Source organism: Takifugu rubripes, chromosome 5 (assembly GCF_901000725.2).
Source record: "Takifugu rubripes chromosome 5, fTakRub1.2, whole genome shotgun sequence".
NCBI lineage: Eukaryota > Metazoa > Chordata > Actinopteri > Tetraodontiformes > Tetraodontidae > Takifugu > Takifugu rubripes.
In genome coordinates, this window is record NC_042289.1 from 5,678,298 (window position 1) to 5,706,073 (window position 27,776).

The 27,776-nt window shown below is 43.4% G+C and overlaps 2 protein-coding genes across 10 annotated transcripts; one reads left to right on the forward strand and one right to left on the reverse strand.

Moving 5' to 3' along the window:
• Window positions 1-571: 571 nt before the first annotated feature.
• Window positions 572-2,523, reverse strand: dexi (Dexi homolog (mouse)). 5 transcript variants are annotated; one of them, XM_029836119.1, is made up of 4 exons: window positions 2,381-2,511; window positions 2,180-2,278; window positions 1,550-2,095; window positions 572-1,442 (listed from the first exon to the last, which is right to left on the reverse strand). In XM_029836119.1, exon 3 carries the CDS (start codon window positions 1,978-1,980, stop codon window positions 1,711-1,713), a length of 270 nt encoding a protein of 89 aa, XP_029691979.1. In that variant the 5' UTR covers window positions 1,981-2,095; window positions 2,180-2,278; window positions 2,381-2,511; the 3' UTR covers window positions 572-1,442; window positions 1,550-1,710. The 5 variants fall into 5 exon arrangements, with proteins under 5 accessions (XP_029691979.1, XP_029691978.1, XP_029691977.1 ...); XM_029836118.1 differs by having other exon boundaries at window positions 2,377-2,488; XM_029836117.1 differs by lacking the exon at window positions 2,180-2,278 and having other exon boundaries at window positions 2,381-2,523.
• Window positions 2,524-2,698: 175 nt separating this feature from the next.
• Window positions 2,699-27,580, forward strand: clec16a (C-type lectin domain containing 16A). Of its 5 annotated transcripts, none has more exons than XM_029836300.1 (24): window positions 2,699-2,931; window positions 3,705-3,833; window positions 4,406-4,539; window positions 4,702-4,850; window positions 5,763-5,868; window positions 8,024-8,029; window positions 9,601-9,724; window positions 10,111-10,285; window positions 10,491-10,541; window positions 10,686-10,802; window positions 12,875-13,172; window positions 14,111-14,222; window positions 14,308-14,408; window positions 14,645-14,764; window positions 14,856-14,965; window positions 15,858-15,902; window positions 18,082-18,132; window positions 18,235-18,363; window positions 18,735-18,855; window positions 23,657-23,808; window positions 23,886-24,090; window positions 24,553-24,723; window positions 24,859-24,999; window positions 25,585-27,580. In XM_029836300.1, the coding sequence occupies exons 1-24, from the start codon at window positions 2,858-2,860 to the stop codon at window positions 26,100-26,102; spliced, it is 3,339 nt and encodes a 1,112-aa protein (XP_029692160.1). In that variant the 5' UTR covers window positions 2,699-2,857; the 3' UTR covers window positions 26,103-27,580. The 5 variants fall into 5 exon arrangements, with proteins under 5 accessions (XP_029692160.1, XP_029692162.1, XP_029692161.1 ...); XM_029836301.1 differs by having other exon boundaries at window positions 2,700-2,931; window positions 24,859-24,996; XM_011603824.2 differs by having other exon boundaries at window positions 2,700-2,931; window positions 12,875-13,109.
• Window positions 27,581-27,776: the final 196 nt, after the last annotated feature.

Genomic DNA, 27,776 nt, shown 5'->3' on the forward strand with positions numbered 1-27,776 from the left:
TGCTGTGCGCTACTGCCATCTTGTGGTCACAATAGGAACTCAGGACGACAAAAGGCTAAACGCATATCAATAAACATCCCAAGCAACAGCTGCAGTGTAACACAGGGGTTTCTAGTCATTATTTATTATAAAATAAAACTGCAATGATACATTATTGTACGCAAAAGAGAGAGACCTTCATCCTTTACAGATCATATTTTGCCCTTTATGATTCTCTGATGTAGGTTAGTCTTTTCTTTAAATTATAACACACATGTCCTGAGCACGAAGAGTAGATTATTTTTACTTGCCAGTCATGTAATTACCGTTGTTAATATCAAATGTGCAAATATATGTTCTGAGTAGTTACACTTTAGTCCACAATAATATTTTAATATAATAATAACACCAGTTAGCCCCTTTATTGCAATGATGCAAGAAGTCCTTGTTCTGTATAATATTTGTCGGGTAAATAAATGTGTAGAAGTTCAAATCAACACTTTTGGGCACTGAGATCTTCTGCAGCCAGATCAAACATAAAGGTGAACTTACACGCACGTTCTCACTCATTAAATACACAACTGCTCATTTCATCCACTTTTTTTTATTGCTGCCAAGATCAAAACTGAATTCATAAGCAGAAGAAAGTGCCATAAAACAGAATTCTGATGACTTATTTCCTGATTTCTTTGAAAAATATACAACTGATACACATTTTAATATATCTTTAAAAAAGCAAACCAGCATCCCCTCAGGCTTATGGAAAGTAAGTAGTTAAACTATCTCCTGAGACTCTTTGTGAAGTTACAGCCTTTAAGATACCTCAGTATTCATAGCTGTCACTGAACTCATCGCAACAGAGGGTTGAATAAGATTTAAACTAATGAGATAGTCAGAAGATTGAATACCTTTTTTGCAACATTGGTAATGCTAAAGCATCACTGAGAGCTTCTCGATATCGTGGCTCTTGAACCTCTTGTTCGCAGCCTGTGTCCAGTGATAACGTGTCCCGCCTGTGCATGCTCTCTGACCTACGCTCCAGAGTGTCCCTGAAGCAGACCTACAGTATGTGTGACCCGAAAAGTTTAAAGGATGACTGAAGGATGCATGGATCTGCAAACTAGCAAGTTATTCGGAAAAAAGTAAAAGCAATAACATTGTGGTGTAAGTGACAATGACAGATCACCTATGCTCACTTCAGATCCACCGAACGTGTATCTAAACTACTTACAAGGTGAGCAACCTGAATCACAGTTATGGTTTGGAGTTCCATCCTTTTCTTCTTTCTGTATTCAGTGAGGAAGACAGCTGTGAGGGAGAAATCCACCGTGTCTATGGATTCAACAGTTTTGAGAAGAGTCCAAGTGACCGGCCCAGTGCAGCGGGCTGCCCACGTCATCGACCGATCGTAAGCCAGGCGGAGACAAAACTCTTCCTGCTACCTTCTTCTGAGCCGTGGCAACCTATAGATGTGACAGAAACGTTACCGATCCGAGATAGCAAGACTAAAAAAAAAAAGAGCACGAGCAGCGACCCCCAAAAAGGGGATCATCTGGTTTGCTCCACCTACTTTTTCAGTGGCGCATCCGTGCCAAGCAGCATCAGCAACCACTTTGGGCCAGTAAACCTCATCACTGAGCAGAAAGCGGGCACACCGGTCCAATCTGCTCCGGACATCCGCATTATTGCCACCAATCACTTTGCATTCATTTGCATGCTCCGACAGCTCGGTCACTCGAGATACCCTTCAAACACATCCACCTCTGAGTCTGTGTCATAGGGGACTGAAGCCGGGTCAGACAGCACCCCGAGGTCCACCAAAGCCTGGTCCATGTCCTCGGGAAGAAATACTATCCCCACATTCAAAACAATGTACTCCATCAAAAAGGCATAGTAGAGGATCAGGACATTCACAAAGAACAGGCCCAAATAAAACATATATGGGAGATCGTCCAAAAGCGATTCTACCGAATCTATCTGGGCATAAATCGGATCTGGCATAGAAATCTTAGAAAAGCCTGGGGTTTTTCTGGGTCAATGCGTGGCCAGGATTAGACACGGCTACAGATCTGTCTGGAGTGGAAGGTCTGGGGTTTCCATTTCGGCTCGTCCCGACCTGAAAACATTGAATAAGAGTTGCCACGTTATCAAATCACAGTGGGGGGAAAACAGCACAGAATCAGCCGTGTAACATTCGTACCTAAAAATAACAATCGGCTTGTATCAAAATATCACGTTAGTGAGCTTGACGCATTCTTCACATTGGTTCGACTGCGGAATTCATGCCAGCTCGCTGAGGCTAAAAACAGATAATGCAGTCGCTAAATAAGCCTGGGCACCTATACGCAGCAAAGCAAAAGCAATCTTGATTGCTCCCACGTCAATATTAGAACGTACTCACAAAAATGCACTTCTGTCGACGTTTTTACGGGTTAGGAGTCCCATGTAACATTTTCGTCCGCCGCATCAAAACAGTCCCGACCACAAAATGACATCGGAAGCCGCGGCCGCTGATTGGCTCATCGTTTTACGGGCTCTGATGTGATTGGTCCTTAGCTTGTTGACTGGTTAACGGGCCCCCCTTGTTCCGCCAAGTCGCGCAGTTGTGACGTTGCTGCAATAACAGGAAGTACGTATTGTAGTTTCATACTATTCACCTTTGAATGACTCATTGACTGTAGGCTGTGAGAAAACAACACCAATTCCCAGTAAACCATTCGGCGGACCCACCGGAACCAACAGCGCAGCTATCGCTGCCGATCGCCTTCTGTTGGCTAAGTGTCTATCGAAATTGGGAAGTGAAATGGAGAAATACCAACTCTAACCTCACATAACTAACGCACCTGGCACAATACTAACCCCCTGTAAAACAGCAACAATGTTTGGGCGTTCGCGGAGCTGGGTTGGAGGACAGGGGAGAACAAAAAATATTCACTCCTTGGACCACTTAAAGTGAGTAGCTAGCGTTAAATGCGCTAACGTTAGCGCCTGGGACAGCCGGTTCAGAACTACTGTCATGTTGTCACTGATCACTCCACTGCTAAAATAACAACGTCAAACTTTTGCTGATGTCCATAAGGTGTTCTATGACTTAATAAAATAGCTGTATCGGTCTTTCTCTTCTAGCCATGTTGATTTCCCTGCGAGCTAGCTCCTTAACTCTGATATGCACCACGAACACGAGTTTGGATTGTTGGCAAATATGACCATTTTCTATTGTCAAATTGTAGCTGTCTATATATCCTGCTTGCATGTGCGGTGTCAACAGCTCTGCACAAACCTGAGGATTTTATATTGTTTTTTAAGGGTTTTTTTGTTTTGTTTTGTTTTTTTACCTGAAATCCCAAACGTACCGGTCACAAGGGCAAAACCAGTTTCTCCACCCCCATTAAACTGATTATAAGAGGGCGCCCTGGTCTGCAACAATGGGCGAAAACTCCTGCAGTTCAAGCAGCTTGGAGGATTCAAAAATATTTTGACTAAGAAATATTGTTCCTTTTGCAGAATTGTCAAATGACAGACCAGTTTTATTGTTTGTCTAGCAGTTTGATTCCAAATGTGAGCTGTGGATAACCTGAAGCTGTGGAGGTGTAACTGTTGCAGGTTCCAGAAAATATTCCACAATCGATAGACTGTGTCATTACATTTGAAGAGGTTTTATATACTTAGGAAATCAAAATGTGCAATTCTCCACTTCACATGTATTTCCACGCATGTTCCAACAGGTACATGTATCATGTCTTGACAAAAAACACCACTGTGACCGACCACAACCGCAATCTTCTCGTGGAGACGATCCGCTCTATCACAGAGATTCTAATCTGGGGAGACCAGAATGACAGCTCTGTATTTGAGTAAGTCTCAGCTGTATAAGTAATAACATGTGGATGCGGGTTCTCGTTAAAAACTATTTATCGTTTTTCTCTTGTGCACTACGGGTGTAACTCACCAGTTTTATTACATGCGCTACTATGTTATATCTGAACATTATGATATTTAATCATATCTTGCCCCCTCAACAAAACAATATTTTAATTTCATTTCATTTGGAATTTGCGCTTGATCATCATACTGAGTACTGTTGTTAGAAATGCGATTCAGTAATTTTACCAGTTTAAAAACCTGTCCGTCCAATATTATTCTAATGACATTCAAACAGGACAGTGAGCTGAGCTGTTGCTGCTCACTTTATAAAACCAAAGATGACTGCCGTTGACTAATTGTCTCAATTTTAAACTAAACTTAAAATTGAAACCCTAAATTGGCTTTTTTTAAGTGTTTTTGAAATCATGTCATTATTATATTGAGATGTGTATTTGCTCAGTTTTGTGTTTGTGTTTGTGTTATGTATTTTGTGTTTGTGTTATGGATTTTTTAAGAAATTGTCATTTATTTAAATAAACTGACTGAACCTGTTTGTGTTTAGCTTCTTCCTGGAGAAGAACATGTTTGCCTTTTTCTTGAACATTCTCCGTCAGAAGTCGGGACGCTACGTGTGTGTACAGCTCCTCCAGACACTCAATATATTGTTTGAGAACATCAGCCATGAAACCTCTCTGTGTAAGTATTTAAATGCAAAATAAATCTATATATTTTACACAATGCAAGGGAACTAAAGATATTCTAATGATATGCTTGTTATAAGAATGGTGGGAAGCATCGTTCTCATTTATAACAGAGTTTATTGAAAATAACCAAGATTCATCCATTTTTCCTTCTCAGATTACCTTTTGTCCAACAACCACGTCAACTCAATAATCGTGCACAAGTTTGATTTCTCAGATGAGGAGATCATGGCGTACTATATCTCCTTCCTCAAGACCCTGTCCCTGAAACTCAACAACCACACAGTGCACTTCTTCTACAATGAGGTGAGGCCACGCTGTGCTTTTAGTCCAGAACCTTGTTCAATATTTTTTTGGTCTTGCTCCATTAACAATGTTATTAAGCTTGCTCTTAACTTCAACTCTGGGCCGATTTGGCTGGGACAAACCCTTTGAAAAAACACAATGTGTTTATTTTTTTTTAAGGCTTTAATTTTACTTTTGCAATGTCATTCTTTCTCCAATAGTCTAGTGTAAGTGACAACAAGAATTGCGACCCAACCTGTTGTGATATTTTAGTTGACATCATCTGCAGGGTTTCTTTTGGCCTGTGTGAACCAAGGAAAATGCCTGGTGTACTGTTGGCAGTCGTGTTAATCCTGAAAACACCTAATTTGCATATCTGATAGCAACTACAATGATACCTGAGTGTACATCCCTCTCCTGACCCAGCTAAGTAGAACAAGTGGCCATCCACTTACTGTGAATGTCTACATTAATGACCAAGAAAGGATGAAGTAATGCAATTAATTCACAATTCATCTCACTTTGGTTAGTAATCATTGATTATATACCACCAGGGGGTGCTAGTGCATAACTGATGCCCTGCGAGAGCTACAAACAAAATAATAGTGATTGGGTTTAGTCTGGTTGCAGTTTTCTGTATTTGCTGTGACCTCCTGGGGCTCCTCCAACTCTGACTGGAGGTTACAGCGACTGAGGAACATAAGAGCAGAGGTTCAGTACAGAGCGAGCTCTGTCAGGTGTCACGCTGCCTAAATACATTTGAACAGCAAAGGCTGTGTTTCTTTGTCTTTTTTTACTTGAATGAAGAGGTAGAGACAGAATTTTTCCAATAGTTGTATCACCTCCTCTCTTTCTCCACGAGCAGTTCTGGCCTGAGTGCAGTGGGACACTGTTGCACTTTTCTCACCTGCTCTCTCTCTGTCTCCCACACAGCACACTAATGATTTTGCCCTGTACACTGAGGCCATTAAGTTTTTCAACCATCCTGAAAGCATGGTGCGGATAGCTGTCCGCACCATAACGCTCAACGTCTACAAAGGTGAGTGGTCAAGGAACACGCATGTACACGCCTGTAACATACAAGCTGTACATACACAGACAGGCAGACTTGCTCTGATGGGACCTTCTTTTGGATTAATTTCTCCTTTCTGCTGCTTCTGGTATATGAGGGTGGCTACACATGTGTCAAACTCAGCCCTCGAGGGCCACGATCCTGCCAGGTTTCTGTCCTACCAGGCTGAAAATGCATTCAGTGGGATAGAAAACCCGGCAGGGTGACATGCCATTAAATATACTCAGATATTGGTCTTTTAATATTTGTAATGCTCTCTTCTTTATTCATAAAATGTTTTTCATGTATCATCATCAGAGTAATGTGATACAGTAGCCTATAATTTAATTTTAATAGGCTTTTTATTATAATTGTTTTAACAGTCTTCATACCTGTAACATAATCTAGGGATGGTTGCTAATTAACCAGACTAAGGAACACTTTGTTTCAACAAGTTTATGGACCTCATAAACACATTCTTTCCCTGATCCTGACATGAAGACACGTTTCTCTTGACTGTCAAGAAAGAGATGTGAAAGACGGAGTAATGTTTTACACTAACATCCGTGTGCGGTGAAGGGGGGGTTTGTGGGTACTGTTGTTGTCGACAATCGTTGAAGAAGCTATCTTTGGTTTTAGAGCAGGGAAATTAGGCAAACAATGTCATTACCTCACTGATTTATTATTTATATAAGTATCTGAGCCTTCCCAACTATCAATAATAACAGTGAAGATTTTCAAATAAAAATGACCTGAGTGTGTCCCATTGCTGTGAGCTCTTCAGTGACATTCACTGTGTATTGATTTCAACATTCACAATATCTTTCTGTATCTGTTTTTTCTTGACAGTAATCAGTCACAAAAAGCCAGTTATCATTTTGGGAAATCAACCCAGAGTTTCCATGATAATGTTCATATGCAATAATTAGTCCGTCACGATTGTGATGATAAGTTAGCAAAATGTTATTTTTACTTGGAAAGATGACCAGAATGTAGGTTATCATCCAGGGGGAAATAACAGGACCAAAGGTAATCAGATCATTTTGATCAGTTATTGAAGATGTTGAAATGGTATATGAACAGAGCGAGAGAGTTTTGACAGAAAATAAATCAAAACTTGAGAGAACAGGGCAGTGATTCACGGGGGTAGTTCTTTTACACCCCTTATGATCTCTTTCCTTGGAAATATCCACCTACAGAGCTGGGTAAAGGAACAAATGCCCAGATTCAATCTGAATTTACCTCGACAAACACAGGGTGCTCTGAGTTTGTATTTGATTTTTATTTATCTCTGCGTTTAGCAGGCTTCCCATTTACTGTCATGCCTCATTATAGAACATTGCATTATTGTAACTTCTCACAAACATCTCCGTCTATTCCTGCTGGTACGTGCTGCAGAACTCAACCTTGTCTTGAGTCTGTAACTTCCCACATGACATATCATAATTATCACCATGGAGTTTAAAAAAGTAGCATTACAATCATTTAGTGTGTAGGTTGTTTTACATTCCTAATCAATTATGGAATCATTTCAAGTGAGAAGCGTCAAAATGTGACTTTTCTTTTTGAACAAAGGGGAATTTTATTCAACAGCAGAAATGTTGACCTGTCAGTAAAGAAGGAAATGCATGATAATCTTTTCCATGGAACACTTGATTACTGTAGTCAGTAAATTGCTTCAAACTTTGGACAATCATCCATTAAAATGGGTCCATATGCATGTAAATGTTGCAGAATCCATGTTTGATGCTTCTCGCAGATTCTCTGGGTCTTACACTGCAAACAATGACAACCTGGAAAAGTCTTTGGCTGGCATCCTTAGTGATTAAACTTGCGTATATCAAGAAGTTTCATTCAATTCATGTTATTTTATGTTTCCTCGCCCGATGTGACACAATGGAAATGGGATTTTGAAATATAGACTAGGAGTTTTGCAAGGTGTGCCATTTTTTGCAGTTGAATTGTGACGATACCTGTCGATTCCTTCCCAACATCCACCACTTCACAGTTCACAGCCACCCTGTAACTCACATTAACCCTGTGTCTGTTTCCCCCTCTCCCTCCTCTTCTTCAACTCCTCCTCCCCCCCCCCCCCCGTCGTCTCTTCTCCCTCTCTCTGCGCGCCCCATCTGCCTAACTCCAGTTTCATGTAAGTTGGCTCCATTCATTCAGTCTTTATATCAGGGCTGGGTATCACAGAAAAACCTTTTAAGCTTGTTCAGTTGTTTGTTGTATTGCATAAATAGATTTATAGTAACCCCCCCCCCCCAATATTAGCTTTAGATTAGCATTTTGTCTAGTGGGGTTACCCTATGTATGTTTGGTGATACCCAGCCCTATTTGTTCCTATTGGTATTTGCTATGATTGTACAAGTATGAACAATCCTGCCATGTTTCTGCTCATCAACCATTTTGTATTACATACCAACATGCACGGAGAAGAATATGCATCCGATGTACTTAGCTGGTCTTCAGATGTGATTTCATTTGGGACACATGTTTTGGTGGTGGTTATTGCTCGGGTGATGGTTTCCAGGGCTGATTTCCTCCTGCTGTTACAATATTTGTCAGATTTGGCTGCACATTCTCTACCTGTCCCAGGCTGACCAGTGTGAATGATTATAAAAGAGAGTCATATGTTTGGATTTAGATGGCTGGGAGAACATAAAATACACCAGGGCTGTTTGAGATCTAAGCTCTTTTGACAGAAAGAGGATGTAGAAGCATTTTTTAAATCATAAATGAATCTTGAGGCTTAAAAATCTAAAGTGTGCTTTAGCAGCCTTGAGCCATCAGCCCCATGTACAGTTGCAAGAAAACATGTGTTGAAACCTTTTAGATTGCTTCAGTTTCTGCATTAATTGGTTTTAAAATATACTCTGATCTTCATCCAAGTCACAAGCATAGATAAGTATAGTCTGCCTAACTATTCCCGCACAAAATATTTGTGCTTTAACTGAACACAACATGTAACCATTCAAGTGCAGGGTGGAAAACGTACATGAACCCGTAGTCTAATGGTTTCTCCAAGAACTAAGAGGTCACCAAGAGGTCTTGGCTAAAGCTGCTCACCGGACGTGGTAAAGAAGACTGGAAGAGAGCAGAGCATAAGAATCCTGGAGTGTCAGCTCTCTGTCACATGGCAACATTTGTGGTGACAAATCTACAATAAGGAAAACAATAAACAAGAAGCCACTGCTGTCCAAAAAACACATTGCAGCAAGTTTGACTGATCTCAAGAAAGGGGTTCATGCCAGGCATTACAAGATTATTGCTCCAACCAGAACAGTTTTGGAAAGAGGCATGGTCCAAAATGACGCCTGACCTTTATGCAGCTCTGATCTGCAACTACAGGAAATGTTTGTTTGAGGTTATTGCTGCCAAAGGAGGGTTAACCAGTTACTAAATCCAGTTTCATCTGCTCTCCTCCCCCCGCTCTTGAGTGGTTACATGTCGTGTTCAATAAAAACCTAAAATGGTATAAAGTTGTGCAAAGTGGTGATGCTAGTGTGGAGGGGGGGTTGATTATATGTGATGATATTTTCACCAATGGAAATTGTTCAGGTTTCCCAAGACATTTTTTTTATTCTAATAGCTGAAAGCTGTTTTATAGGAGCATTGACAGCTGTGATTCTTAAAGTTCAATTAGGAATTTCTTGTCCTAAACTCACATGGCCCAAATACATTTTCACACATTGACGCTGGTTGTGCTCTTTCCAGTGGACAACCAGCACATGCTGCACTACATCCGAGATAAGACAGCGGTCCCGTATTTTAGCAACTTGGTCTGGTTTATTGGCAGTCATGTCATCGAATTGGACAAGTGTGTTCAGACCGATGAAGAGTAAGTACTCACGTTGTGTTTATCGCTGTCATTCTGTCTTTGACCACACGGGGTCAGACTTGCTTGCGTTTTACATGTGTTCATTCATGGTTAATAAACAAAAATATTTTTATTAGTTCTAAATAACAACATGCTAATGAAGTGAGAATTTATACAATTGATTTTAAATTTGCGCTTTTGCTTTAGGAAATAATACAAACAATCCATGATTATAAATAGCTAACACTGTAATGATAATTATGTATCGGTAGTAATGATTATGTCTACTCAGTATCTCCTCATGTTTGTGTGGATATGGTAGTATAATGCAGTCATTGTTGACCACTTCCACTACTTAAATGAGACCTCAATATCTATTTCTCTGCCTTGTCTGTGTTTGTTTCTAGACACAAGAACAGAGGCAAATTAAGTGACCTGGTAGCAGAACACCTTGACCATCTCCACTATTTGAATGACATCCTCATCATTAACTGTGAATTCCTTAATGATGTTTTGACTGATCACCTTCTCAACCGCCTGTTCCTGCCCCTCTACGTCTACTCTCTGGTTAGCCCGGAGACGGTATGTTCACCTCATTGGCAAATGGGATTCCGTTTATAGTGCTGGTAAAAGATGTATCGAAGGAATATTGGATTGTCAACCCAGACCTAGAGTGGACCAGTATAGTCATTGTCTTTACTCGTGTCTCATATCTGTAATGGCACGGATGTGGCTTAGCTGTGTATATGTGGCCCAGAATGACCTTTTTAACTTCATTTTTCTTTAGTCTGAAGAGAGGAACATCAACCCTCAGGTGTCCCTTTACCTCCTGTCTCAAGTAAGCGTCACGCATCATCACACATAATCCTGTTACTTTTCTGTAGGAACATGCTGGGATGCTTGAAATTATGAAAAGGGCATTTTTCAAAAGATGTTACGGTCTTTTTTTAAATCTAAAATCTTTTCTTTGCATTTATCATAGGTTTTTCTGATCATCCACTATCAGCCGTTGGTAAATGCCCTGGCTGACGTTATACTCAATGGAGACTTGTCTGTCTGTACTCCCCAGACAGATGGACACAGCACACACAAGAATATGGTAACACACACATGCACAAAAGCAGCATAATATTGACTCAAGTTGATGTTTGTGTGGGTAGTAATGAGATTGTAGGTTCATGGTTTTCTCCATGATTCATCAACATCTAGGCGGTAACATACAAACTGTCTTCAGCTTTCTTATTAATGCTTCAGCATTACACACAGCTCCACCCCCTACCCCCCCATCTTTTCTGTATCTTAATTTACATCTCTACGACTGAATTTTCTGGTTATCGCCTCTCATCTTTGTGTCACATCAACTCGCCTCTTTTCTGTATTCTTCCTTTTTGGCCATCTGTTTGTGTAGCCAGGTGGGTGTTCTGAGATAGTGAGCGTTTCTCAGAACTCGTGTGGTTATTCTCTGGCTGTCTGTGCATGCATGCGTGCGTGCATGTGTGCGTCTGTAAGTGTTAGACCTGAGACTGTTGTAAGAAGCGGCCTACCTTTTCGCTGAATGCGGCGTGATCTTATGTGGCGTCTCCACAGTGTTGGTCACAAATGGGGCAGACTCATTCAGCAATGCTTATTTCTGTCTACAAACACACTTTGACAATGCTACACAAGCACATTTAAAAAATGTATGCAAAAAAATCCATGGTCTTTGATTATCTCAATATTCTTGTAGGTCGCTGCAGACTTTATTAGATTAGAGTATTACCGTAGGTTATGATGACATTTCTGGTTTTAATGTGGGTGTTATCACAATGATAAAAAGCACATTTTAGTACCCGTCGTGCAGTTAAGGGGAGTTTTCTTCTGATTTGTTATGATAAACGTCAATATCAGTGATATTTTCTGATCTTGTGGCTTCCACCTTGCAAAAAAAGTGTATTTGTTGTTTCATCTGATGACTGAAAGATCAGACATGGGGTTCTGCTCCTGTGCAGGTGGTCACATGGTATTTCCTGTTTGTGTATGATGTGGCAGGAAATGAGGTCACATGAAAGACCTGTAACAGCTTGTTCACCTAACCCAAATCTCTTTTCCTGGAAGAGCTTTTTTTCCTTCTCACTTTTTTTTAACATGGGTTTACTTGCAAGTGCACTAGTTAGATACATCAGGTCAACATTTGCATACCCACACGAGTTTTCTTCCCCAAAGCGCATGTGGTTGTTGAAGTTTGATGCATTGTGTGTGTGCGGGTGTGTGTGTGTGTGTGTATTCCTTGCATTTTCTATGACCTTCATTCATTTCTCAGCATAGGTTAAAAGTGAGAGTGTTTTACCAGAACGAAGTCAGTTGGCAGGTGATAGAAGAGATTGTGTCATGTGTGGTTTACGGATACAGTACGTGCATATTTTGCTTTAGCAGAAACTAAACTGGAGCACCCAAAGCTTTGCCATACCCATGGCAGCACATAGATGATATAGATAACTTTTTCTCTGATGTGTAGAAGAAACTAGAAGACAACCCTTTCAGATGTATCGTCCTTCAGTGTAATGGTTTAAAGATAATGGGGAGACTAACTTGAATTTTTCAAACAACATGTGTTTGTTTGTTACTCATCATTATTTGTGTTGTCATTTAATTATAGATTAAGATAGTGCTGATGCGCCATAGTTTTTTGCATTTCACTTCTGGTTAGTTGATTTTTCCAGTACAAGTTGATCGGAGTTGCCTCAAGCCACTGATCAAGTGTGTGTTTGTGTATGAGGTCATTTTCCCTGGGTAGAGGTTAGAGGTGAGGAAGTCGTTTCTGAGCTTCAGGTCTGGCTAGAAGTCTGTGTGAGCATGCACCTGTGAACGGTGTCAGGTTTGCATGCATTTATATAAATGTGTGTAAGGGCTTCCAGGAAAGGGCCACAGTCATGTCACTGTGTTTACTTCAGAAAAGCCACCGTATTGCAGCTTGGTTTGCATCAAGGTTTTTGGTTTTAGATTATTTTCATCTTACTGTGTTCTGGGTACAGTGTTAACACATTGCTGCACCACGGTCAGAGTCACAGACTTTATTTGAACCAGAATCATCTCAGAAACCTAAAGAATCCTGTCACTTTTATGCTTATATTGTTTTTTCATCATGCACCTTTGTCTCTGATTCTTTTCTCTGTTCTTCTCAAACCACACTAGGCCAGTGTGGGAGGATTACGCCGTTTCATCAAACCTCCAGAGTCTCTAGAACGCTCCCTAGAAATGTCGCGCCACCGATGTCGCAAGAGAACCCAGAAGAGGCCAAACTACAAGAACCTGGGAGAGGAGGAAGATGACGAAAGGGCTGCAGGAGGAGGAGGTGGCAGTGTTGAACCGGGAGGAGAGGAGAACTGGGATGACAACAGCAGGCTCAGAGAGAGGGAGAAGGGAAAAGGTATAGAGGGAGGAGGAGGTGGGAGTTCTAAGGGAAGCAGAGCGAGTGGGGAGACGGCGGAAGGTGAGTGTGTGTCTCGTTGGATCCAGCAATACAGGACTGTGTTTTGTTTTCCTTCACTCCCATCAATCAAACACAGTCAGCCATGATGCACCTTGGTTACCCAACCATCACCACAGCAGCAGCCCTCGTCTCCAAACAGAAAAAGAGAATTAACTCAGAGCAAAGTAACAGTAGCTCAGATATGGACCCAAACGATTCAAAGAGGGGGATGAGTTCTGGTTTGAGGAAGATGTGGAATAACAAATACCCAGAGGAACTCCAGATATCATGAATAATGGCTCTTTGGCTAGTTTTGAGATGAGGCCTTTCTCCTGCTGTTTTTTCCCCTCTGTTTGGCACCTTTTATTTTTTGGTGGATACCACGGTGTCCACATCTCCAACTATCCATTTCCACGGTGACACACCATCCATCCTTCGTTCCTCGCCTCTCACTCCTGCTCTGTGTATGTTTGTGTGTGTGAGTTAAAAAAAAAAAGTAAAAAACTGAAAATTTCTCTTGTCTGGAATGTTTCCTTCTTGGCTTGCTTAAATTTTCTTTATGCCAGACCCAACATTCCTCAGGGTCCAGATGGAGGAATGTTTTGGGTTTTTTTGGATATAATAGTTTTCGAAAGACAACTGAATACATTTGGAATTAAACTACTAATTGATAAGCAATTTTATTTTATATTTTATATTATTATTTTATATAAAGCTCCGATTTAAAGTAGGACATTTTGTATCATGGAAAGAAACGAAATTAATTATTAATGCTACATGTGCAATGGTGTTGTCTTTTCTGGGTCTCAAAGTCTCCACAAAGTGAGAAGGAAGCATTTTGGACTATTAATGATTACTCTTGATGTGGGTGTGTGTGTCAATATGGAGAATTCACCTCAAATTAAAATCCATATTTTCTTCCAGTATTGTCATTTATCACTACGTATGTGCACGTGCAGAGATAGAGATGGTGGTGATGGAGAAGTGTAAGGTGTCGGAGCTGACGGAGCAGAACATAACAGATGAAGAGAAAACAGCTGCAGCAACCCGCTCACACGCACAGAGGAGCAGGTAGACAGTTGAGTCGGAAAGAATGATCAAAACACTTCAGCGGATCTACTTACTGACTGGACCCTGTCTGTCTCATTGTCCACAGGCCGTTCTTAGACATGGTGTACAGCGCTCTGGACTGCACCAATGATGACTACCATGCCCTGTTTGTCCTCTGCCTGCTCTACGCTGTCTCACACAGCAAAGGTTAGCATGTGATGTGCCTAATCCTTCCGCGCATTCATACCGCACCTATGTTTTACAGTGGATTGATGTAGGTGCCAAATTAATGCTGTGGGGACAGCATCTAAGATCAAGAACGTAAAACTTTTGAAAAACTGTTTTAAGGTTGTGTTCCACCAAACGTCCATCCTCGTCTTTCATGGTCTCCAAGAATCCTTAATTTGGTCTGCCTGTTTGTCACTGCATCCATCTGTCTGAAGGTGTAAACAAAGATCTTCTAGAACGACTGCAGCTGCCAGTTCCTGACCAGGAGAGGAGCTCCTACAGCCTGGTGCTGGTAGAGAGACTGATCAGGGTTATGAGCCAGGCAGCACAGCCGGGTAACTAACACACACATCTTTGTAATCCATTTATTAATGATATGAAGTACAGTATATATCCTTACTGCACAAACATTGTGTGTTTGCGTAGAAAGCAAAGTACGTCTGGCCACCCTGGAGCTAAGCTGTCTTTTATTGAAGCAGTCTGTGCTGTCGGGAGACCACTGTATAATCAAAGACGTCCACCTAGCATGCCTGGAGGTACAAGTCCACACAAACATGGAGGCTTCACTCATAAACATACTTGAACAGTCACTGTCCAATCATGTCAGCCTTGGTTGATTTTCCTCAGAAAATGGGTGGTCAGTGGTTTAAAAATTGTCCCTTTGCTAGAATTATGACTCCATGCTGCTCTGAGTCTGTGTCATACACTGCTTTCCTGGGAATTTTGCACTTCCCTCTAATTTCATGGTACTTCCGGAGTTACCTGAAGCCACTCAATATGTTAAAGGTTGACTCATTTGTTGTAATGACAATTTCCTCTTTGATAAACACTAACCATTTGTCAGACACTAAAATAGTTTCAGTTTTGTCCTTTTAGTGAAATAGAAAAAAGGAATTTGTTATTTTCTGTCATCGAGTTAAATGTCATTGCTCCATTAGTCTCTTATCAAAATGTAAAATTGACCTCAGAAAAAAACTGTTATTCGGTCAATGTCGGGTTAAAATGATCTTGTCCCTGCTCTGGCTTCACTTTATTTTTAGATTACAGCATATCAAACTCACTTACTAGCAATGTCACCATAGAAGAACATTGGTTGCACAAGATTATCCTCCCTGACTTGAATAAGTAAACCAGGAAATTCCAAATTATTATTACATGTCACAGCTGAGCTTCCAGCAATTGCCAGTAATTGTGTTGTATCCGACTGCTATTAACTGTGACTAATTATTTTCACATTGACCTCAAAAATGGGAGTTATTTTATAGCATGAGCACCTTTTCAAGAGGCCGCAGGTGCTTCATTGTAGCATTGTAGCTTCATTGATAAAATTAAAACCCCTTATTAAGACTTCAACATTATGTGGAGATTTAAAAACTCTTATTTCAAACAGTTTTTAATTATTTGTGTCCACATTTGCATTCTTTGCAGGGTGCAAGAGAAGAGAGTTTACACCTACTGAGAAGATTCTACAAAGTAAGAGCACACAGAAACTACACACTCCTCTGTCCGTCCTGGGAAAATAATTACATGTCACTCGTGCACCCGTATGCTTTTTATTGGCAATGGGCAAGCACCGTTACCAGGTCTCGGTATCGGGCCAGGTCTCGGCATTGAGCTCCTTATCAGAAGATGGTGGTGTGTGACACCACAGTGAAGCATCGCCTCACATCCTGTTTGGACAAACATAGCACAAACTTGACTGCTTCCATTACGAAACGTCAGAAAAAATAAAAGTTGCAAGAGAATGTTTCGTTTTAGGCTTTCGGCTGTATCGGGTCTGCCAATATTTAGCTTTTTACGCTTTTTTCTTCTTTCACCGATCCAATAATTGACGTCACTGTCGTTTTCCCAGATGCTCCTGTTGCATCGAGAGAGGTTGGCTTGTTTCATCTTTACTCCAAAGTTTTACTCGCCAACATGTTTGTTTGCTAGTGTCCAAGTTGCTAGTTCATGATTCAATTTTCAAACTTTTTTCTCCATCACATATTGACAAGTCAAAACATAAACTCCAGAAAGACATATACACACACACGTAGTGTATATCTACATGTACATGGGTAATAACATATACTCACACACAAAAGTGGTTTCAAACATCCCAACTTTATATACTTTATATACTTTATCACCAAATGTACAGACTGTACTGAATTTTAAAGGCTTCAATAAATAATTTGACTTAACCAAACTTAGTCAATAAAGATAGATGCCACAACTAAAACTTTGAAACAGTGACAAATAAGAAATACACATAACTGCCAATTCGGTACTTTACAACACAATTGATGCATGTGCCACATTGTGCACTGCTGATAATTTCCCTGAAATTGTATTTGGTTAAAGTGAAACTGCTTTCTGATTTTTTTTTTCAAGGCCATAAAACACTTAACCAACCGTTATCAGTGGAATCCATTCTTTCTGTTTCTCTTTGAGCCTCTTCATTGCCTACATTCGCTATGTCAGCAATCAATAAAGCAGATTTGTTTCAGAAATCTTTATTACACTTGATCAGTAACTCTAGGCCCAACATAGTAGTGGGCCTTTGGGTCAGAGCGGCTGCAGCTGTCCACTTTCAGCCCTTCTCTTGTTTACTTCCTCGATAAAGGACGGTTTAAGACAGTTATTTATTTACTGGTACTCCATTTTGAGTCAAGTATTGCAGTGATCACCGGTCTCAGGTTAAACTAGTTTTTCATAACATAATTGTAAGTTCTAATTAATAACACCACCACACATCCAGTTGTGTCACTCAAGCAGCTACAATTATGATGAACCTCTTCCTCACAGCTTTTTGTGTGACCTGCAAGTGCTTAATCCAACTATAATCCTGTTTACTTGAGACATTTGACTCTTTATGTCCAAACATGTCTCCGCTTTTATCCAGCATCTTCTTTTTGGGAAAATATGTATGAAGAATTTTTCTGGGATATTTTCTTTATTTGCTAAAGCTGTTCTGGTGCAACCTTGATTCCAACAGCATTTATTGTTTAAATAAATTCAATGAAATTTAAAAATCGTTAAAAAGTGAAGTTTATGATCAGCTGAGCCGTTTAATGGTACCGTTTTCCGGAAACCTGCTTTCCTGTAAATGAGGTTTGTGGGAAACACCTTTCTCTTTAAACATCCCTGCCTTCCATAAAGTTTATCACAGCATTTACTTATCTAATATGTAATAAAGCCTAGCATTTCAATATCTGTCAGTCACAAGGTTTCCTGGAAGTGAAATTACAGAAAATTATCTCATTATTTTTAATCTTGTGTTCTGTACGTTTGATAAACTTTGAAGACTGAAAAGTGTGATATATCAAGCTACAGGCCACAAGTGGAGATGTTGCATCGACTCTTAAACCTTAGAAACAGGAAATGACAAAAAAAAGACAATGTAATTATATACCGTAATTGTAAAATATACAGAAACAAAGTAGAATAATTTATGTTGCTAATATGAAATGACTTGATTTCAGTGTTTAATACTAACTGTGTATTTTGACTATTGTGTTGGTATTATTGTCATGAGTTCTGTCTTCTGTTGTTTTGATATTTGTCACTATCAAAAAAGGGGGTTAACTATATGAATAAATGTTGTCTCAGTTCCAAAATCACTGTATGGTCTGTCAGTGACTTTCTGCTTCTCCTTTTAAATTCATCCCAGGGCGAGGAGATCTTTCTGGACATGTTTGAGGATGAATACAGGAGCATGACGGTCAGTGGGTCCTCATTTGCACTCGCTTGTTTTCCTTCTGGTGACGTGAATTCCTCTGACCGGAGCTGCACGTCGGCTTGTCCGTGCACCCGTCTGTTACAGAGTAAACCCTTGAATGTGGAGTACCTGATGATGGACGCCTCGGTGCTGTTGCCACCCACTGGGACCCCTCTAACCGGCATTGACTTTGTGAAGAGGCTCCCTTGTGGAGATGTGGAGAAGACACGCAGGGTAGGAAAACGTGCCGCGTCTCAGTCACAGCTCTGTCTGACGAGATCATTAGGAGTGCTGTGAATTCACTTCCTCTGCAGCGACACATGCAGGTGACAGTTGCTCTGCACCTCAGAGCTAGGTGGATGTGCACAGCTTCACCTTGATGGTACCTGATGGTCCTTTGCATGTTCACATCCGATATTTATCGCCCTTCCTTTATTTGCAAACTGTATCAAATGCTTCCAATAATAACGTCCTTTATCTGAGGAGGTGGTATTTGAGTTTGGGAGGGAAGATTGTTAATATTCTAGTGATTAGAGCTTTGGGTTGGAACTTCAGGGGAACCTCATTGTTGTTGTTTTTTTTTAACATTTCCTCTCTGTTTTTAGGCGATCCGTGTTTTCTTCATGTTGCGGTCGCTGTCCCTCCAGCTCCAGGGAGAACCCGAGACTCAGCTGCCCCTTACCAGATCTGAAGATCTCATCAAGACAGATGATGTCTTAGATCTCAGTAAGACCCAACCTGCAGCACGCAGTATAAAAATATACAGGAAAAAAATGCAGACGAAGAGAGCTGATCTGTTCATTTATTGCTGCGCTGTCTTGTGTTTGAACAGAAGACTTGATGGACGGTGTAGCATGTCAGCTTTAGCCGTGGGAGGTACATGTTGGGTGGTACAAAAGAAAATTACAGAACAATAACCTTTGAAAAAAGAGCTGTTCCCTTACAGTAAATGATTTTATACTGTACGTCCGCAGCAGAAACATCACTGATTCTCTCTTCCTGTCTAACACGGTCTCTGTGGTCTACATCACAAATATGAAAGTTAGCAGGTCTCCTGTAATACCTAGAAATATGTGCAGGTAAGCAGTTACCAGCAGAGCGATGCAGAAGTGAGACTGCAGACAACATACTGAGCAGTCTTTTGTTGTCTGCAAGAATCAGCCTGTCAATTCGCATAGCTCTTTGATGAGCATTTCAACAACAAAACATGTAAAGACACAGCACTGATTCTTATGGAGAGGAGCCAATGTAATACACTGGCAATGCCAGTCATTTTGTTGCCCCAACACTGCAGGAAAAGGCTGCAATCCATCCATCCATCCTCCCTCTACCGCTTATCCGGGGTCGGGTCACGGGGGCAGCAGCCTAAGAAGAGAAGCCCAGACTTCCCTCTCCCCAGCTACTTCTTCCAGCTCATCCGGGGGGACCCCCAGGCGTTCCCAGGCCAGTCAAGAGACATAGTCTCTCCAACGTGTCCTGGGTCTTCCTGGGGGTCTCCTACCGGAGGGACATGCCCTGAACACCTCACCAGGGAGGCGTCCAGGGGGCATCCTAACTAGATGCCCAAGCCACCTCATCTGGCTCCTCTCAACGCGGAGGAGCAGCGGCTCTACTCCGAGCTCCTCCCGGATGGCAGAGCTTCTCACCCTATCTCTAAGGGAGAGCCCAGCCACCCTACGGAGGAAGCTCATTTCAGCCGCTTGTACCCGTGATCTTGTTCTTTCGGTCATGACCCAAAGCTCATGACCATAGGTGAGGGTAGGAACGAAGATCGACCGGTGCAGAGTCCGCATTACTGTGGACGCCGCACCGATCCGCCTGTCGATCTCCTGCTCCATTCTTCCCTCACTTGTGAACAAGACCCCAAGGTACTTGAACTCCTCCACTTGGGGCAGGATCTCCTCCTTGACCCGGAGAAGGCACTCCACCTTTTTCCGGTCGAGAACCATGGCCTCGGATTTGGAGGTGCTGATTTTCATCCCAGCCGCTTCACATGCGGCGGCGAACCGATCCAGTGATAGTTGGAGGTCACGGGCCGATGACGCCAACAGGACCACATCATCTGCAAAAAGCAGAGACCCGATCCTGAGGTCACCAAATCGGACCCCCTCAACACCATGACTGCACCTAGAAATTCTGTCCATAAAAATTATGAACAGAATCGGTGACAGAGGGCAGCCCTGGCGGAGGCCAACCCTCACCGGAAACGAGTTCGACTTACTGCCAGCAATTCGGACCAAACTCTGGCACCGATCGTACAGGGAGCGGACAGCCCGTATCAGCGGGCCTGACACCCCATACTCTCGGAGAACCCCCCACAGGACCCCCTGAGGGACACGGTCGAATGCCTTCTCCAAGTCCACAAAACACATGTGGACTGGTTGGGCAAACTCCCATGCACCCTCGAAGACCCTGCTGAGGGTGTAGAGCTGGTCCACTGTTCCACGCCCAGGACGAAAACCACATTGCTCCTCCTGAATCCGAGGTTCGACTGTCCGGCGGACCCTCCTCTCCAGTACCCCTGAATAGACCTTACCAGGGAGGCCGAGGAGTGTGATCCCCCTATAGTTGGAACACACCCTCCGGTCCCCCTCCTTAAGAGGGACTACCACCCTGGTCTCCCAATCCAGCAGCACTGCCCCCGATGTCCACGCAATGTTGCAGAGTCGAGTCAACCACGACAGCCCTACAACATCCAGAGCCTTAAGGAACTCCGGGCGGATCTCATCCACCCCCGGGGCCTTGCCACCGAGGAGTTTTTTGACTACCTCGGCAACTTCAGCCCCGGAGATATGAGAGCCCATCTCCAGGTCCCCAGGCCCTACTTCCTCACTGGAAGGCGCGTTGGTGGGATTGAGGAGGTCTTCGAAGTATTCCTTCCACCGATCCACAACATCCCGAGTTGAGGTCAGCAGCACACCATCACCACTATACACAGTGTTGACAGTGCACTGCTTCCCCTTCCTCAGACGCCGGATGGTGGTCCAGAACCTTTTTGAGGCCGTCCAAAAGTCGCTCTCCATGGCCTCACCGAACTCTTCCCATGCCCGGGTCTTTGGCTCGGCAACAGCCGTAGCTGCACTATGCCTGGCCTGCCGGTACCCATCTGCTGCCTCAGGAGTCCCACAGACCAATAAGGCCCGATACGACTCCTTCTTCAGCCTGACGGCATCCCTCACCGCTGGTGTCCAACAGCATGTTCGGGCATTGCCGCCATGACAGGCACCAACCACCTTGCGGCCACAGCGCCGGTCAGCCGCCTCAACAATGGAGGCACGGAACATGGTCCACTGGGACTCAATGTCCCCCACCTCCCCCGGGACATGGTCAAAGCTCTCCCAGAGGCGTGAGTTGAAGCTCCTTCTGACGGGAGACTCTGCCAGGCGTTCCCAGCAGACCCTCACAACACGTTTGGGCCTGCCAGGTCTGTCCGGCATCCTTCCCCACCATCGGAGCCAACTCACCACCAGGTGGTGATCAGTTGACAGCTCCGCCCCTCTCTTCACCCGGGTGTCCAGAACATGCCGCCGCAAATCCAATGACTAAACCACAAAGTCGATCATCAATCTGCAGCCTAAGGCGTCCTGGTGCCAAGTGCACATGTGGACGCCTTTATGCCTGAACAAGGTGTTTGTTATGAGACGAGCACAGGAGTCCAATAACAAAACACCACTCGGGTTCAGATCAGGGGGGCCGTTCTTCCCAATCACACCTCTCCAGGTCACACTGTCGCTGCCAACGTGAGCATTGAAGTCACCCAGGAGGACGAGGCTGCATTCATCCAAATATTATCCTTGTTTTGAGCTTTCCCGACAAATGGCTTTTCAAGAATAGTTCCAGTTTTTTAGGTTTAGTGAAAATACAGCCGTGTCTCCACTACTCAAGTCGTCGCAGTTTTTTGGAATCTTATGCGTTGAATCCAAATGTTTAGCTGATCCTTTCTTTTGAACTCGACCTCAGCCTTTTAGAGTCTTGTCATGATTCCAAATGCTTGAGTGAAGGGGTTGTGTCCAATTTAGAATAGTTTGCTTTTAAGAGCTGTCATTAAATCAGGGTTTGACATCCACCAACACTTTTCTCCAACATCAAAATGACAATAAAAACACACTTAATGGGGTTTGGAAGCAGGTCATTTTCCCACCGCTTCCATATTTCGTCACATTGTTTTCATTTAGCGCTAGCTAGCACAGCATACACTGATAACTGAGATTGTGGGGAGCCTGAGGGTTTTTCCTCATGGGTGAAGCCAGCAAACCTGCAAACTCTCTTTTCAGCCCCCCGTGCTGCCACCACCACATTTGTGCCACAGTTTGTCGTAACTGAAGAGCAGAGTCCTTGTTATGCTCTGTGAGTGGAGTACTCTTGTGGTTACACATGGCAAGTTTCCTGAGCAGCCGTGGTTACATGCTGTGTTTCCATGAACAGCACTTCAGTTGTAGTGTGAAACGTGCTGGAGCCAAACCTGGTACTGCTTTCACGTCAACGTAAACTAAAGGAAACGATTGCCGTTTCCTTTAGTTTAAAGTCTCTTTTTATTCCCAAGATAGTGTGCCTATAGATTCTGATGGTTTTGTTAGGAGGAGAAGATTGTGTATTGCTCAGTTTTGCTCAACTTTGCAATGAAATGACTATTTTATGGAGGCCCATTGTTTGGATTTGAAGTTTGAAATGTCATTTGTTTCAATCAGTTATCTTGATGCACATCACTTTCTGTAGTCAGAAGGTAATCAGAAACTCGAGGTGGGTGGGTTTTTTTTCCCAATTCGTCTGGAAAGTCAGAACTTCCCCTAATTTCTTTGAGAATTTCTGTTTTGAGTTTTGAGCTGCTTTGGTAAACTTTAACCTCGGCAGCTGCTGGTAATTTCTCAGTTCACTATTTATGTGGGTTAAGTCAAGTTCTTGGCAACTCCCTTTTTACTAAGCTGCTGAGTTCCTTTGATTCATGCCGCTTCCAAAGAAATCCATTAGCTAGGGGGTCTATTTACTGTATATGCTCTGATAAAGAGCTTTAGCACAGTCGAAACGCAATTTAAGACAATACAAATGATAACACTCAAGGATATTAATCAACTGGTTACACACATTGGTCATTACTCCAAGTAAGGAATTTCCAGTTTAGAAATCCCTGTAAGAAAATATGTTTGGGGGAGAAACCAGGAAACCAGTACTCCACAGAGAAACGGATGTGAGTAATACTGTTTAAAGGAAAGAGAAGTGCAGCCAGACTCTGTCATTGTGGTATGAGTTGATTTCACTTATAGCATGGGCTATGTCTGTTCAAATCCAAAACCAATACTGTTAAATTATTAGTTTCAATGTTGCTTTACTTTTTCTTCCGTCATTGTCCCACAGACACATGAGAAAGGAAATTCTTTCTGGGTCTTTGCTTACAGTTATATTCTTACAGTCTCTTTTCTCTATAGTTGTCTCTGACCACGTGACACAAGATGTATTGTATCCACAGAGAATGTTTCATTGGTTTTGAAGTGTGTAACCATAGGCTGACGCACACCACTGACTTTTTCAGATAACAGTGACCTCATAGCTTGTATGGTGGTGAGCAAAGATGGCTGCCAGGCCCAAAGGTTCCTTGCTGTCGATGTTTATCAGATGAGCCTGGTGGAACCAGAAACTAAACGCCTCGGATGGGGTGTGGTTAAGTTCGCCGGCCTTCTGCAGGTAAGCAGAATAAACCGCATGCGTGGTGGTGGACCTAGCGACCTCATGGTGAAGCCCCCGTCGACTTGCCTCAACAGGACATGCAGGTGTCAGGTGTGGAGGACGACAGCAGGGCCCTGAACATCATCATCCACAAGCCCAGCTCCAACCCACACGCCAAGCCTTTGCCCATCCTGCAGGCCAACTTCATCTTTGCCGACCACATCCGCTGCATCATTGCAAAGCAGAGGTTGGCAAAGGGACGCATCCAGGCGCGGCACATGAAGATGCAGAGAATCACAGGTTGGTAAAATCACCTGGTTTTCACTGTCCTCCGCCTGCTTTCACCGCCTGACGCGCTGCCGCAACCATCTGCTTTCTGGTCAACACATCCATGTCCTGTTTGACAGCTCCCTTTGTTCAATTCAGTTTAAGGTTTAATAGATAATTGTCATTGCTGGCCTCAGTCTCAGTCCTTTTTTCTTTTACTACGGCTGAGAAAATAACATAACTGCATCTTACTTCCTCTGTTTTGATTCTTTGGAATTACACAGGAAAATCTTCAATAATATGGCAAACTTGATAAAGTGGAGCTGTTTGGCTTATCTTCTGTCGGCCAGCTGTCAGCCGTATTTCCACAGTTACTGTTGCAACACACTCACACAGCTGTGGATTATTCCTGTCGTATCTGGGAGAGTTACACGTATCAATTTAACCTCAGGCGGTTTTCAGACAAAGACATCAAAGTTCGTCCTCTCTCTGCAGCTCTCTTGGACCTTCCCGTGCAGCCCAGTGCAACAGAGGTGTTGGGTTTCGGCCAAACGGCCAACGCGTCACCCAGCGCCCTTCCTTTCCGGTTCTACGAACAGTCGAGGCGCGCGTCCAACGACCCGACCGCCAGTCGATCGGTCTTTGCCTCCGTCGATAAAGTACCAGGTAAGCGTGGTTTCAAATTCGGGATGCAGTCACAAAAACCACCCGCCATGACTGAAACTCTTGAGCCTGGAATTGTACAAAATACTTGAAACAAGTCCCGAGCCTTGCTAACACGTGCACATATGTCACACTCAGGTTTTGCAGTGGCTCACTGTGTGTCGCAGCACAGCCCCTCACCCCTCTCCTCCCCCTCACCTCCCTCCAGTGGAAGTGGCAGTACGGGAAGATGTGACTCTGTTACTGCCAGCACGATATCAGCTCAGAGCCCCGCAGGTAGCTCGCATCTAGCATTTTTATAAACCCACACAGACATTAATCAATGCAGACGAGACGGGCCCTGTATGGAGCTGTGTATATCTGCACTACACACCCCCTATCCATTATTGAGAAACAGAACATACGTAAGTCACAAAGAACAGATTCTCTTGTAATCATCACTTGAGGTGTTAAGGTATTAGATGAGCATGTGTTGAAATTGCTCTTTCACAGGAACATATAAAAACATGTTGTGTCCCTGCCAGAGAACCTGTTAAACCACCTACAGACAAGTTCTTCATACATTGAGTACATTCCTGCTGTGGCGTATCTAGACAGTAGTCAGACAGGAGCCACGTGAGAACTTTAGATCAATCATCCCAGTAAACCATGAGAAAGAGGGAGCCGCTTGTTAAATTCCATCGGTCTCATCTAAATCTTTAAATGCTGCAAGTCTAATGTTTCAGAGAAGATCATTTAGGCAGAGGATAATTATCTGATTCTTAATTTGTGTGCATCACTGTGCATGCGAAGCTGGTGATCGGGGCGTGTCCACATTAACGTCTGCTCACTCTTCTCACCGCTCTCGTCTCTCCACTCCTCTAGATGAAGGCGCGTTTTTAGACCACACCCCACCGTCCTCCTCGGGTGCAGAGGCGGAAGGCGGAGCTGCAGACACAATGCCAGGCTCCTCTGGGCCAGCCCTGGCCCCAAGCCTGACCCCAGCGTCCCAGCCCACCATCTCCCTCCTCACTGAGAGCGGCTCGGACTCCCTCAGCGTGGAGTCTCTGACCCTGCTGCCCCCCGCCGACTCCCCACACCTGCATCCCTGCGCCCGCCACAGCTCTATAAGCCAGAGTTTACTGACAGCAGAGGGTTTCATCCCGGAGGAGGAGGAGGAGGACATAATGGCCGATGAAAGAGAAGAGGGTGGGGAAGGAGGGTGGCTGGATGAGACAGAGACAACCGTCAAAGAGGTAACGACAGAGTTGGTCACACCCACTGAAGAGGAGCCAGGAGGCCAAGAAATCCCAGCAGTGAAAGAGCAGACAAAGGATCAGTCTTTACCTGCAGAGCAGACAGAGATGCACAATGAAACAATAGACTCACCTGAATTGGATTGATCGGCACAAGCAAACGAAACTAAACGCACCTCACACAGAGGACGGCAAAATGAGGTTGAACCACTTAGGTGCGGGGAGCTCCAGGACGTGTGACTGGCATGTCACTGTTTGTCTTTGCACATGACAACAGACTCTTTGTACTCGTGTGGGAAGAGAATGCAGGACGTTGCACTCGGTGGAGTGGCTAAGAGACATCCCAGCTCGTGTGCACCCGGGCGGGCGCTCACTGGTTTTTAGCACGCGTGTGTGACGGGCTCGCAACCAGCATCCTTTTTTTTTTTTTTACTCATGACAGATCGTTTGTAAACTCGGAGACTCGTGCGCTTCTCAAGAGGGTCTCTCTGACAGGACCCATTCGTCCGTCAGCTGCACTTGCCTTCTGTCAGACCCAGAGCTCAGAATGTCAGCGGACAGGACGGGCAACACACGCTTTCGCTTGTTTTGAGCTTATTCTTTCAGAATCCAGCTATACTCACTTCATTAATCAGATGCAATCGGTCATCAGGAGATTTAATTTAGTCTGTCATTGTGTCATCAGATAAGATCCTTTATAGTTATGCAACAATCCCAACAAGCTGGAACCTTGTTCAGAGCTTTCATCTAAACCTGTAGCAGCACAGGTTTAAAAAGCTCTGTTTAGTCGGTAGAAATAATAAACTAGCCTGGTAGATGCAGTAAAATGGAGAGTGGACGCTGCCGTATGTGCAGGAGGACAGAAACATAGAGACAATAATACAAGTGGACGGATGAATCTGCTGGTTTACACTCAGCCAAATAATCTGTAATCGCCCAGGTGACTGTTGGAGTGTTCTCTCTGATTAGATAAAACATTAAACTGGTGCCATCTCTTCATGAAAACGCTCCAGGGGAGCCTGAAGTGCTCTAATCAGCTAGTTCTAGCTTTACTGCTGCAATAACTTTTACAGCTACACCAAGAGCTGAATGTAACGCAGGCTGATGGATTAGTTTATCACCATCACCACACACAAGTTGTGGTGAAGCTGCTTAACTTGGGAGCAGTCCTGGATCCTTTGGTACCTCTTTAACTCTTTTCTCACATGTTTTTGTTTGTTTTTGGTCACACTCTTGTTTTCCAGCTCAGCTCTCTGTGCCATTTCACTGCTGAAGTCTTAATTTTGCTGGGTCTGTTGAGGATCTGTACAACCGAGAAGGGGGGGAGGGGTAAGGGACAGAAACTCGGAGCAATAGTCGTTTTTCAGGCGTCAGTATTTTCATCTTGTAAATAGCAGAAAATTGAGATTTAGTGCAGAGGATGATGATCGCTGATGCTGGAGAGGCCTCAGGAAACTTCACTGATGGACGAAACCCCCAGTGACCTGACGCCAGTTAGGGTGTGCGCGCGTGTCCGTGCGCGTGTGTTTAAGCTCTGTAAATGCTCTTGACTTTTAAACCTGTAATTACTGTTGAAGAAATGAAAAAGATTAAGCTGCAATAAATTATTCTACTTAACAAACCTGGATACTGAAAAATGTCATTCTTTCTCTGTCCCACACCCCGTCTGTCTGTCTGTCTGTCTAGACGTAGATGTGAGACGGAAGGCTTTGTCACAACGGTACACGTAGGAAATGTGCTTGCCCCCAGGTCTGGGTCTGACAATATATCAGCACATCAACTTAAAAAGCGCGCTTCATAGAGTGTTAAGACAGAAAAGTT

What these genes read in the sequence shown, in the direction of transcription:
- dexi (XM_029836117.1), bottom strand. Translation starts at nt 1,980, where the DNA reads ATGCCAGATCCGATTTATGCCCAGATAGATTCGGTAGAATCGCTTTTG.
- clec16a (XM_029836300.1), top strand. Translation starts at nt 2,858, where the DNA reads ATGTTTGGGCGTTCGCGGAGCTGGGTTGGAGGACAGGGGAGAACAAAA. An exon ending in TGCACTTCTTCTACAATGAG is followed by an intron (nt 4,851 to 5,762) that starts GTGAGGCCACGC and finishes TCTCCCACACAG; the next exon opens with CACACTAATGATTTTGCCCT. An exon ending in ACAGCACACACAAGAATATG is followed by an intron (nt 10,803 to 12,874) that starts GTAACACACACA and finishes AAACCACACTAG; the next exon opens with GCCAGTGTGGGAGGATTACG.